A 12446-nucleotide genomic window follows, 5' to 3' on the forward strand; every position below is an offset into this window, starting at 1 on the left:
GGTCTCACCAGACCCTGCATTCACTATATCTGGTCCCCCAGGACCCTGCAGGGTCTGGGAAGACTGGATATAGTGAATGCAGGGTCCGGGGAGAGCGGATATAGTGAATGCAGGGTCCAGTGAGACCAGATATAGTGAATGCAGGGTCCTGGGAGACCAGATATAGTGAATGCAGGGTCCGGTGAGACCGGATATAGTGAATGCAGGGTCCGGGGAGACCGGATATAGTGAATGCAGGGTCCGGGGAGACCGGATATAGTGAATGCAGGGTCCGGGGAGACCGGATATAGTGAATGCAGGGTCCGGGGAGAGCGGATATAGTGAATGCAGGGTCCTGGGAGAGCGGATATAGTGAATTCAGGGTCCGGTGAGACCAGATATAGTGAATGCAGGGTCCAGGGAGAGCGGATATAGTGAATGCAGGGTCCGGGGAGAGCGGATATAGTGAATGCAGGGTCTGGGGAGACCAGATATAGGGAATGCAGGATCCGGGGAGACCAGGAACAGAGCTGAGGCTGTCAAACACAGGCTGTGTGCTCGAGCTCCCTCCCTCTGTCACTTTTTAATCTCCTGGTGTCAGGAAATCTTGTCAGAAGTGACTCATGCTCATAACAGAGGAACTAGACAGCAGAGAGAAATTACACTTAGTGCTTTGGAAAAATGCAAGCAAACATTTTACAAAACTGTGCTATGCATATTGGAGGTTTACAACAACTTTAATGAAGATCTCACTGGATTGGTTCTTACCTTTTTCCTTGCAGGGCAGAGTTTATGATCTTTCGGATGGCTGCTGACCCTCTGGCCCGGCTGAACTCGCTGGTAAACATACCATCCACATGTCTTTTATCCCTGTTTATAGAATGCAGAATGTATATAAATATGGGCAGATGTAAAGTATGGAATGATTCTTAACTACCAAAATTAACATAGTATTTGAAGTGTTACTAAACACATAACAGTACAATCAGTCTGTATATGCAATAAAGCATGCTTGTTATACTCGCTGTGGAACCTAATGGGTTAATCCTCCTCGTGTAAAAAAAGCTGTTTGACCCTGTCTTCTCTGATCCTCCCCTTCTTCTACTGTCCCCAATCCATCTGCTGATAGTACAGAGCCTTAGGGGGCATGCTTGTTTTTTTTTTTTGGGGGGGGGGGCACAAGGCCAATCAGCACTGTCCAGACAGAGGGTCAGGGGTTATGCAGCCTCATAGGACACTCAGAGCAGCATGAAAACTCCTCCTACAAACTTTAACCACTACTCCAGCCAGACACTGATAGAAGTCACAAGACTGCTCTAACTGCTGATGAAAAAAGGTATTTAGCAGTTTATATTTACTAAAATAATTGCATTTCCATGTTCTGTGTACTGTGGGAGACCAGATATAGTGAATGCAGGGTCCGGGGAGACCAGATATAGTGAATGCGGGGTCCGGGGAGACCGGATATAGTGAATGCAGGGTCCGGGGAGACCAGATATAGTGAATGCGGGGTCTGTAGAGACCAGATATAGTGAATGCAGGGTCCTGGGAGACCAGATATAGTGAATGCAGGGTCCTGGGAGACCAGATATAGTGATTGCAGGGTCCTGAGAGACCAGATATAGTGAATGCAGGGTTTAGGGAGACCAGATATAGTGAATGCAGGGTCCGGAGAGAGCGGATACAGTGAATGCAAGGTCCGGGGAGCGCGGATATAGTGAATGCAGGGTCTGGGGAGAGCGGATATAGTGAATGTAGGGTCCGGGGAGAGCGGATATAGTGAATGCAGGGTCTGGGGAGAGCGGATATAGTGAATGCAGGGTCCGGGGAGACCGGATATAGTGAATGCAGGATCCGGGGAGACCAGTTATAGTGAATGCAGGGTCCGGGGAGACCAGTTATAGTGAATGCAGGGTCCGGGAAGACCAGTTATAGTGAATGCAGGGTCCGGGAAGACCAGTTATAGTGAATGCAGGGTCCGGGGAGACCAGATATAGTGAATGCAGGGTCCGGGGAGACCAGATATAGTGAATGCAGGGTCCGGGGAGAGCTGATACAGTGAATGCAGGGTCCTGGGAGACCAGATATAGTGAATGCGGGGTCTGGGGAGACCAGATTTAGTGAATGCAGGGTCCGGGGAGAGCGGATATAGTGAATGCAGGGTCCGGGGAGACCAGATATAGTGAATGCAGGGTCCGGGGAGAGCTGATACAGTGAATGCAGGGTCCTGGGAGACCAGATATAGTGAATGCGGGGTCTGGGGAGACCAGATTTAGTGAATGCAGGGTCCGGGGAGAGCGGATATAGTGAATGCAGGGTCCGGGGAGACCAGATATAGTGAATGCAGGGTGCGGGGAGAGCGGATATAGTGAATGCTGGGTGCGGGGAGAGCCGATATAGTGAATGCAGGGTCCGGGGAAAGCAGATATAGTGAATGCAGGGTCCGGGGAAAGCAGATATAGTGAATGCGGGGTCCGGGGAGACCAGATATAGTGAATGCGGGGTCCTGGGAGACCAGATATAGTGAATGCGGGTCTGGGGAGACCAGATTTAGTGAATGCAGGGTGCGGAGAGAGCGGATATAGTGAATGCAGGGTCCTGGGAGACCAGATATAGTGAATGCGGGTCTGGGGAGACCAGATTTAGTGAATGCAGGGTGCGGAGAGAGCGGATATAGTGAATGCAGGGTCCTGGGAGACCAGATATAGTGAAAGCAGGGTCCTGGGTTTAGGAACACTTTAAGATGGTGAACACTATACTGCCCTAACCTGACACCATATTGATTTCAGTTATGCGTTGTGTGGGGAGGAGGAGCTCTGCTGCCTGTGCCAAACTGTGTGCAGTGCAGGGATGGGAGAAGGAGTTCTGCCCTGCCAGCAGGGACCCCTGTCCTCTGCCCTGCCAGCAGGGACCCCTGTCCTCTGCCCTGCCAGCAGGGACCCCTGTCCTTTGCCCTGCTGACCTCCCATCTTCTGCCCCTTGACAGTTTTTACTGCACCTAACATCAGACAGGCTAGATCCGGCCCTGCTACGTCCATTCATAAATTTCTTTTCATTGATAGACGCTATAGTACAGCTTTTATGAATGGAGGAGGGGGTGGAAAGAGTGAGCATAGTTGGCACTTTCCACGAGTTCTCGTGACAGGTCCCTCCTCTCTATTAACCTCAGTAGCTCTGGAAGATGACAGCTGCAGGGGTATGGGGAGGGGGGGCGAGGACTTTGGATTTCAACTAAAACAGTAGCCACCAGCACAAGGGACACTTCTCAGTGAATGTACAGACTGTCCCTTGTGCTGATTTTCTTTTTAAACTTTTGCTTTAAGGGCAAATCTCCCCAACAGGAATATGATGATCATACACAGATGCTTACTTTTCTTCACTCCATACAAAAGTAAGCAAAAAGATGCATCTGGACTACCACTCCGCCTTGCAAATCAGCACCTACTGCTGCAGGCCCATTCCCTGTAATGTGTCCCCCCATAGGCCCTGGAAAGTGGATTTCCAGCCAAAACATTTCTAGATATGGATAGAGTGGAGAGGGGTTAGAACCTCATCTAGAGCTGCCAGAATGTGTCCAGAATCCACACGGATGCAGAGCAGGCCCGGATCTAGGGGGGCACTGGGGTGGGCTGTGCCCCCCCAGATTACAGCTGTGCACCCCCAGATTACAGCTGTGCCCCCCCAGGTCTCTGGGAGTGTATCCACTGATCCATGAGCCTGATGCAGACAGTTGATGTAAGGAGGCACTCTGATGGGGACAATCCATGTAAGGGGGGGCTCTGATGAGGATACTGGTTGTACGGGGACACTCTTATGGGGATAACGGATCATATGTAAGGGGACACCCTGGTGAAGACAGTTGATGTAAGGGGGGGGGGCCTCTATTAGCGACACAGATCTAAGAGGGCACTCTGATGGGGACCCTGATGTAAGAGGGTGCTCTGATGGCTGATTGGGACCGTGCTGTAAGAGGGTGCTCTGATGGCTGATGGGGACGCCTGATGTAAGGGGGCACTCTGAAGGGGACGCCTGATGTAAGGGGGCACTCTGAAGGGGACGCCTGATGTAAGGGGGCACTCTGAAGGGGACGCCTGATGTAAGGGGGCACTCTGAAGGGGACGCCTGATGTAAGGGGGCACGCTGATGGGGACCCTGATGTAAGGGGGCACTCTGATGGGGACCCTGATGTAAGGGGGCACTCTGATGGTGACCCTGATGTAAGAGGGTGCTCTGATGGCTGATGGGGACCGTGCTGTAAGAGGGTGCTCTGATGGCTGAAGGGGACGCCTGATGTAAGGGGGCACTCTGAAGGGGGGACTCCTGGTGTAAGGGGGCACTCGGAAGGGGACGCCTGATGTAAGGGGGCACTCGGAAGGGGACGCCTGATGTAAGGGGGCACTCGGAAGGGGACGCCTGATGTAAGGGGGCACTCTGATGGGGACCCCTGATGTAAGGTGGCACTCTGATGGGGACCCCTGATGTAAGGGGGCACTCTGATGGGGACCCTGATGTAAGGGGGCACTCTGATGGGGACCCTGATGTAAGGGGGCACTCTGATGGGGACCCTGATGTAAGGGGGCACTCTGATGGGGACCCTGATGTAAGGGGGCACTCTGATGGGGACCCTGATGTAAGGTGGCACTCTGATGGGGACCCCTGATGTAAGGGGGCACTCTGATGGGGACCCCTGATGTAAGGGGGCACTCTGATGGGGACCCTGATGTAAGGGGGCACTCTGATGGGGACCCTGATGTAAGGGGGCACTCTGATGGGGACCCTGATGTAAGGGGGCACTCTGATGGGGACCCTGATGTAAGGGGGCACTCTGATAGGGTCTGGTAGAGACATCTATAAGCGGGATCAGGTTTTGTTTAATCAGCCTAATCTAATGAAAACCTAATACATAATAATGTTTCCCAGGTCATGAGACTTTGGGACAGACTGTCAGTGACTCAAGCACAATGCTAACATTATGCCCCCCAACTCTTTTTACTGCCCCCCCAGATCAGATAGGCTAGATCTTGTCCTGATGCAGAAGGACCTCCAGCCCCGTGTGCGCCTAGCCTAAAATGAGACCTTTTCTCAGGCATCAACTTACCGGATGGGAAGAGAAGAGGAACATGACAGCTGAAGGAGGATGACAAGGAAGGCCAAAGTTCTGAAAACCAGTGTCAAAAACATAATTCTGGGGAGACAGAATGTAACTTATCAACCACATCATCAATATTCCACATTAAAGGAGAAAACAAGTTGAACATTAAAATACAAGTTTGCCAGAAATCAGTGTAGGTCCCCAGGCACACTGGATGCGAACTGGCATGTGATTTGCATCCCATGCAACTTGCAAATCGCATGCCAAGTCGCACCCTATTGTCCACAATTACTGCGGTCATAGCGCGGTTCCGACTTGGTCGGAGCCGCACCGATTTCTAAAGTAGTATATACACTAATTTAGGTGTGATTTGCATAGACATCTCTGTCAGATGTCCTGCAAATCGCACTTGAAATCGGCATGTCATCCGCCTTTGAAACTGTAAGTCGCACGATTTCAAAGTTGGGTTTGGTGTGACCGGGGTGTAAGGGCCAGATCACACCAGAAGACAGTGCGGGAAACTTTCATTCTGTATGCATTTCCCACACCGTGATCAAAATGCACTGCCCTTGGGATCTGCAGCAGGTGTCAGTGCAATGCTATTGACACCTCAAATGCAGGTCGCAAATGCATTTCATTTGCCTGTACTGGATCTCACGGTACCATGCAATCCGGTTGCAGTGTGTTTTTTAAAATATTGCTTGCACTTCTTTTGGTGCGGTGCAATTTCAGGCCATTCAAAATGAATGGGCTGAAAGTGCACGGCACTCAAATCGCACAGGAATTTGTATTTGCGCTGTACATCAACATCAACCCCTTCACCTGCTCCTCCCTCTGTATATGACCTGCATAAGCAGTAAAAAAAATTAACTATTACCAAACTTCATATTTTTAACTCCCGCAAGACCAGCACTCTTACTCCACACGTGGAAGAAAAATATATTTGAAATATATTTAAAAAATATTCTTCCCAAATATATTGACATATATTTGAAATTCTACAATTTTGGCCATATTCAATATATTTCAAAAGATATTTTTATATATATATATATATATATATATATATATATATTGTATGTTGAAATGCGTTTGTTACAAAATATATGAAAATATTTTTAAAAACACATTTCAAATATACTGTATATCTTTAAAAATACAAATTTACGTTTTTGGAATGCATTTACAAATATATGTAAAAATATATTTTAAAATTACTTTTTTATGTTAAAAAAAATCTGAAGAATATATTTAAAAATAATATATTTAAAAATGTTTTTTAAATATATTCTTCAGATTTTTTTAACATAAAAAAGTAATTTTAACATATATTTTTACATATATATGTAAATGCATTCCACAAATGTAGATTTTTAAAGACATACAGTACATTTGAAATGTATTTTTAAAAATACTTTAATATTTTGTAATAAAAAAGCTTTTTAACATGTATATATATATATATATATATATATATATATGTATATGTATTTTTTTTTTATTGAAATATATATTGAATATGGCCAAAATTGTAGCATTTCAAATATATGGCAATAGATTTAGGAAGAATATTTTTAAAATATATTTCAAATATTTTTTTCTTCCATATGGGTCACTTCCACAAATATGGGGAAATAACATCACCTTGAGCTGACTTCCTTCCAAAAAGGCTACTTTTTGGGGGTTTTTGTACTGTTCTGGCATTCTCATTCTGACAGAAAGTATAGGGAACAGTTTTGTTTTTTTGTTTTTTAAATGTTTAGTCTTTCTTCCTTATCCACCTGCCGACTGCTCACCATAAATATACAGCGAGCGGGTGACAGGTGCAGGCACAATCACGTATTCGTATGTGATTGGACTTCTTCCAGGTTTGGGACCCGCACATGTGCGCCTCCTGCCGACCTGTGCTGTGATTGGACACAGCACGAGTTTGGCAGCTGATTCCAGCCAATGATTTTGGCTGAAGTCAGCGGATCGACTGTGTCCAATCACACACAGAGTTCTGTATTTACAGCACACAGAATTCTGTGTACAGGGAACAGCGATCTGGCTGTTTTTTCTCCCTGCCAAGCAGGGAGAAAAAACAACAGACAGATAGTAAAGTAAAAGCAGTGCATATTACACACATTACACATAGGCTCACAGTTAACCTCATGATTGCCCCTAGATGTTAACCCCTTCCCACTCGTACAGTGACAGCGTATAGCAGGGGTCTCCAAACTATGGCCCTCCAGCTGTTGAAGTACTACAAGTCCCATCATGCCTCTGCCACTGGGAGTCTTGCCTGTGGCTGTCAGAGTCTTGCAGGTCCTCATGGGACCTGGAGGACCATAGTTTGGAGACCCCTAGTGTATAGTATTAGGGCTGATCACTGTATTAGTGTCACTATTGATGTCAGTGTCTGCCAGTTAGCGTACCTCTCAGCGCTGGTCTGTTAGCACCAGATTGCCCGCCACACAATCACAGACTCAACGTAAGTCACTGATTACCGTCATTACCAGTATAGCATCATAACTGCATAAATTCCAGTATATACACCATAGTTTGTAGATACTATAAATTTCACACAAATCAATTAATATACTAAAGACGTAACAGAATACATTTTGGCCTAAATTTATGAAGAGATTTAATTATTTGATTTTTATTTTATTGGATATGTTTTATAACAGGAAGTAAAAAATATATATATTTTTTTTTTTTTTTATTGGATATGTTTTATAAACGGGAAATAAAAAAATATGTTTTTTTTCCCAGACATGTTCGGTCTTTTTCTGTTTATATAATAAAACATCAACATCAAACATAAGAACTCAGTGGTGATCAAATGCCACCAAAAGAAAGATCTATTTGTATGAAAAAAAATTATAAAATTAGGGTTGCACCGATACCGTTTTTTTACTTCCGAGTAAGAATACCAATACTTTCAGACAAGTACTCACCAATACCGAGTACTGATACCTTGGCGGTGCGATTTGAGCACATACAAAATGAATGGGCGCATATTGCACTGCATAGAATCGCATGCAATTTGAGCAGGAATGCGGTGCAATTCCTGTCCTAATCAAATGCGGTTTCCTTGCGGGTGCAATGTGGTTTGAGCCATTCGCATTGGCTCAAAATTGCACCACACCTAAAGCCACATGTGATTAGGGCAGGAATTGCACTGCATTCCTGTTTAAATTGCATGCAGTTCTTTGCAGTGCGATTAGAGCCAGATCTTTTTATATGGGCTCAAATTGCACCACAAAGGTAACAGTTTCAGGTATGAGAGCATTGCACAAATACTTGTGCAAATGCTTTGCATCAACAGTGATACTGATACCGGTATCGGTGCAACCCTAATATAAATGTCATTTGGGCACAATGTTGCATGACCAAGCAATTGCCAATTAAAGTAGAGCAGTGCTAAATAGCAGAAAAAGCTTTGGTCACGAAGGGGGTAAAACCTTTCAGAGGTTAAGTGGTGAATATGAAAAATAAAAAGTGGTTTTAAATACCAGCAAAGGAAAGCTACACATATATATATATATATATATATATATATATATATATACACATATATACATACATACATATATACATACACACACACTCTATGTTGCCAAAAGCATTGGATTCAGGTGTTCCAATCCCCTCCATGGACACAGGTGTATAAAATCATCACCTAGGCATGCAGATTGCTTCTACAAACATTTGTGAAAGAATGGGTCGCTCTCAGGAGCTCAGTGACTCCAAGCGTGGTCCCGTGATAGGTGGCCACCTCTGCAATAAGTCCATCCGGGACATTTCCTGGCTACTAAATATTCCACGCTCAACTGTTAGTGGGATTATAACAAAGTGGAAGCCACTGGGAATAACAGCAACTCAGCCACCAAGTGGGAGGCCACGTCACATGACAGAGCGGGGTCAGCGCATGCTGAAGCACACAGTGCGCAGAAGTATTCAACTGTCTGCAGAGTCAATAGCTAAAGACCTCCAAACTTGGTGTGGTCTTCAGATTAGCACAACAACAGTGCGTAGAGAGCTTCATGGAATGGGTTTCCATGGCATCCAAGCCTTACATCACCAACTGCAATGCAAAGCATTGGATGTCGTGGTGTAAAGTACGTCGCCACTGGACTCTGGAGCAGTGGAGACGTGTTCTCTGGAGTGACCAATCAGATTTCTCTGTCTGGCAATCCCATCGATGTGTTTGGGTTTGGTGGTTGCCAGGAGAACAGTACTTGCCTGACTGCATTGTGCCAAATGTAAAGTTTAGTGGAGGGGGGATTATGGTGTGGGGTTGTTTTTCAGGGGTTGGGTTGGCCCTCTAGTTCCAGTGAAGGGAACTCTTAAGGTGTCAGCATACCAAGACATTTTGGACAATTTCATGCTCCCAACTTTGTGGGAAGAGTTTGGGGATGGCCCCTTCCTGTTCCAGCATGACTGCACACCAGTGCACAAAGCAAGGTCCATAAAGACATGGAGGAGCCAGTTTGGGGTGAAGGAACTTGACTGGCCTGCACAGAGTCCTGACCTCAACCCCATAGAACACCTTTGGGATGAATTAGAGCGGAGACTGCGAGCCAGGCCTCCTCCCCCGACATCAGTACCTGACCTCACAAATGCTCTTCTGGAAGAATGGTCCAACCTTCCCATAGACACCCTCCTAAACCTTGTGGACGGCCTTCCCGGAAGAGTTGAAGCTGGGATCCCACCTCTGGGATCTGGGTTCAGGCTGACACCATCGGCCCCCCACTGGCCAGCCGAGGGTTAGTTTATATGCTTACTATTCTCCTCTCACTTAAGTCGGAGCCCCCTTGTGTTCTTTTGCAACTCAATATTGAACCCTACGGACTAAGACTGGGATGCCATTAAAGTTCATGTGCGTGTAAAGGCAGGCGGCCCAATACTTTTGGCAATATAGTGTGTGTATGTGCGTGCGTGCGTGCGTATATATATAAAAACATTTTTTTGAGTACAGCATTGGAGACTGAAAACTAACATGGTAATGAAGGGTTTAATATAGGCTGGTACTGGTTAATGTATGGTAATCTATTAAGGAACCCCGATTCTGTGCATCATTTGGAATTATATATGTTCTCTACATAAATGCATGCTTATTAAGTGTTGTTGCATGGCGACCACTTCCGGTTATCTCACATATATATTCTTATTATTACAGCCAAATTTACCACCCTGACTCCTCCCACAGTTTTTACACTACATAGACAGTAGTATACCGAAACGTGCGGATTGTTCCCGATTGGTGCGCTATTACTTTGTGGAACGTTTCGCCGAATGGTTCACGAAATATCGGCGTTTTTGTGGTGAAATTGGTCCCATAGGAATGAATGGCGGAATGTTCAAAACTAGAGTGGGAGCTGACAAAAGCTAGAGTGTGAGCTGAAAAATCAGGAAATGATTTCTAAACTGCCACCACTCCCTCATTTTCAAGCCCACCTACACAAATCGTATATCAGAACGTTCTGCTATCCCTGCTGCCATTAAAAATGCCCACGGCTAAGCCATAGTCCTGATAGTTTTCACAATATGACCATTTGTTTGCAACTCACACCGCCCATTGACATTCATTGAAACTGCACTCTAGCCACCTCAAATTTGAAGGGCAATTTCTAAACTGCGACTGTGCCTTCATTTTTAATATTTCAGAGACATACTATGAATCAAAATGTAGGTCTGGGCCTTGTGATTCTCACAATATAAAGCTCTTCGGTGTAGGATTTACAATTTTTAAGCTACAACCATTTGAAGAAGGCAACTGCCAGTGAAGTGAGCAAGTTGGAGCAGTTTGTTTTTAACCGCTCTTCTCTGCCCTTGCTGCAGAGTGAGTTGCCATAGGAACCCAGGTGTGTGAGCAGGCAGCGGAGTGACAAAAGCTAGAGTGTGAGCTGAAAAATAAAATTTGAAATGCATTTCTCCCTCTATCAAGCTTGCCACGTGCACTTTTTACATTTGATCTATTGGTTAGTGTAATGTTTACTATCTTTACTCCAAACACTGCACACGGTTACTCTGCCCACTCCATAAAGTTACTCTGCCCAGTCCAACCTTTTCACAGTTACTCCAGCCACTCCACCCAGTTACTCCGCCCACTCCAACCACACAACAGTTACTCCGCCCACTCCACCCAGTTACTCCGCCCACTCCAACCACACAACAGTTACTCCAGCCACTCCAACCACACAATAGTTACTCCGCCCACTCCACCCAGTTACTCCGCCCACTCCAACCACACAACAGTTACTCCAGCCACTCCAACCACACAATAGTTACTCCGCCCACTCCACCCAGTTACTCCGCCCACTCCAACCACACAACAGTTACTCCAGCCACTCCAACCACACAATAGTTACTCCGCCCACTCCACCCAGTTACTCCGCCCACTCCAACCACACAACAGTTACTCCAGCCACTCCAACCACACAATAGTTACTCCGCCCACTCCACCCAGTTACTCCGCCCACTCCAGTTGTAGACTAATGGTGGAGGAAAGAACACTTCACACAATTTCCCCAGAAATTGTAGCTTTTCTAGTTACATATGCTCTGCTCCATGCTTTGCAGCGCTACACAATGGTTGTACTTTACTGCTCCCTCTCACAATACATGCCTATGTGTCAGCTGACTCATGAAATGCAATGCATCCCCAATGTAGCTGATCCATGGGTAACTAACTGAGCCACTGAGCGCTCCCTCTACTGACTAATCTACACATTGCTACATTTAAAACAAAAGCAAAATATATATATATGTGAAAGTCACAAGAATAACTACATTAAGGTAAACTGTAAAATAATAACTCAAAATTCTTCTCGTACACTTCCACCATAATTAGTGCATTACCACCCGACCATCGCAGAGCGCGTGCGTTTGTACTTACTTTTCAAGTGCTGGAGTTCTGTCTTGAGAGACTGCAGTGACTGTCTGTAGGAAGGAGGGTGGTAGTGTCCAAGGCATTATCCCTCTGACTATATATACCCGCACCTCCCCATGGCCGAAAGACAATTATTTAATTTGCGTTGCTTCGCGGTCCATTGATTCGTTCTTAGTCATAAATGCCGTGACTGTGCCATTACGTTATGACCGGCGCTTGATAATGAAGCATGGCTTTGTAGATAAGGTACAGCGGATCGATTCCCTAATGTCTGTGTGTCCATCTGTTGATTTTCTTAAGTTTGTCACCCTTTGCAAATAAAATTACCAGGAGCCAAATGAGTGGGCATGTGGTGACAACTATTTGCTCATCAATTATGACTCTCATTATTAATGAATATTATCTGGAATACAGGAAACCACAGCCCTGGATCTGACCAGCAACTGTGATGAGGCTCATTTTATCTCTATAGACTTGTGGCCCGCGGACTGGATGT

General features: G+C 45.8%; 1 protein-coding gene across 1 annotated transcript in view; it reads right to left on the bottom strand.

Moving 5' to 3' along the window:
* Positions 1-12015, bottom strand: part of LOC149443841 (uncharacterized) — a 32662-nt gene extending 20647 nt beyond the window's left edge. Inside the window, exons 1-3 of the mRNA XM_089655139.1 lie at positions 11957-12015; positions 5078-5164; positions 748-849 (exon numbers count right to left, since the gene is read on the bottom strand). Of these exons, the coding sequence (XP_089511265.1) occupies positions 748-849; positions 5078-5160 (185 nt within the window). The 5' untranslated portion in view covers positions 5161-5164; positions 11957-12015. The remainder of the gene's footprint in view (positions 1-747; positions 850-5077; positions 5165-11956) is intronic.
* Positions 12016-12446: the final 431 nt, after the last annotated feature.

The sequence above is a fragment of the Staurois parvus genome, unplaced genomic scaffold (genome assembly GCF_062004578.1).
Source record: "Staurois parvus isolate SC_StPar_1 unplaced genomic scaffold, SC_StPar_1.0 ptg000827l, whole genome shotgun sequence".
In the NCBI taxonomy this organism is placed as follows: domain Eukaryota; kingdom Metazoa; phylum Chordata; class Amphibia; order Anura; family Ranidae; genus Staurois; species Staurois parvus.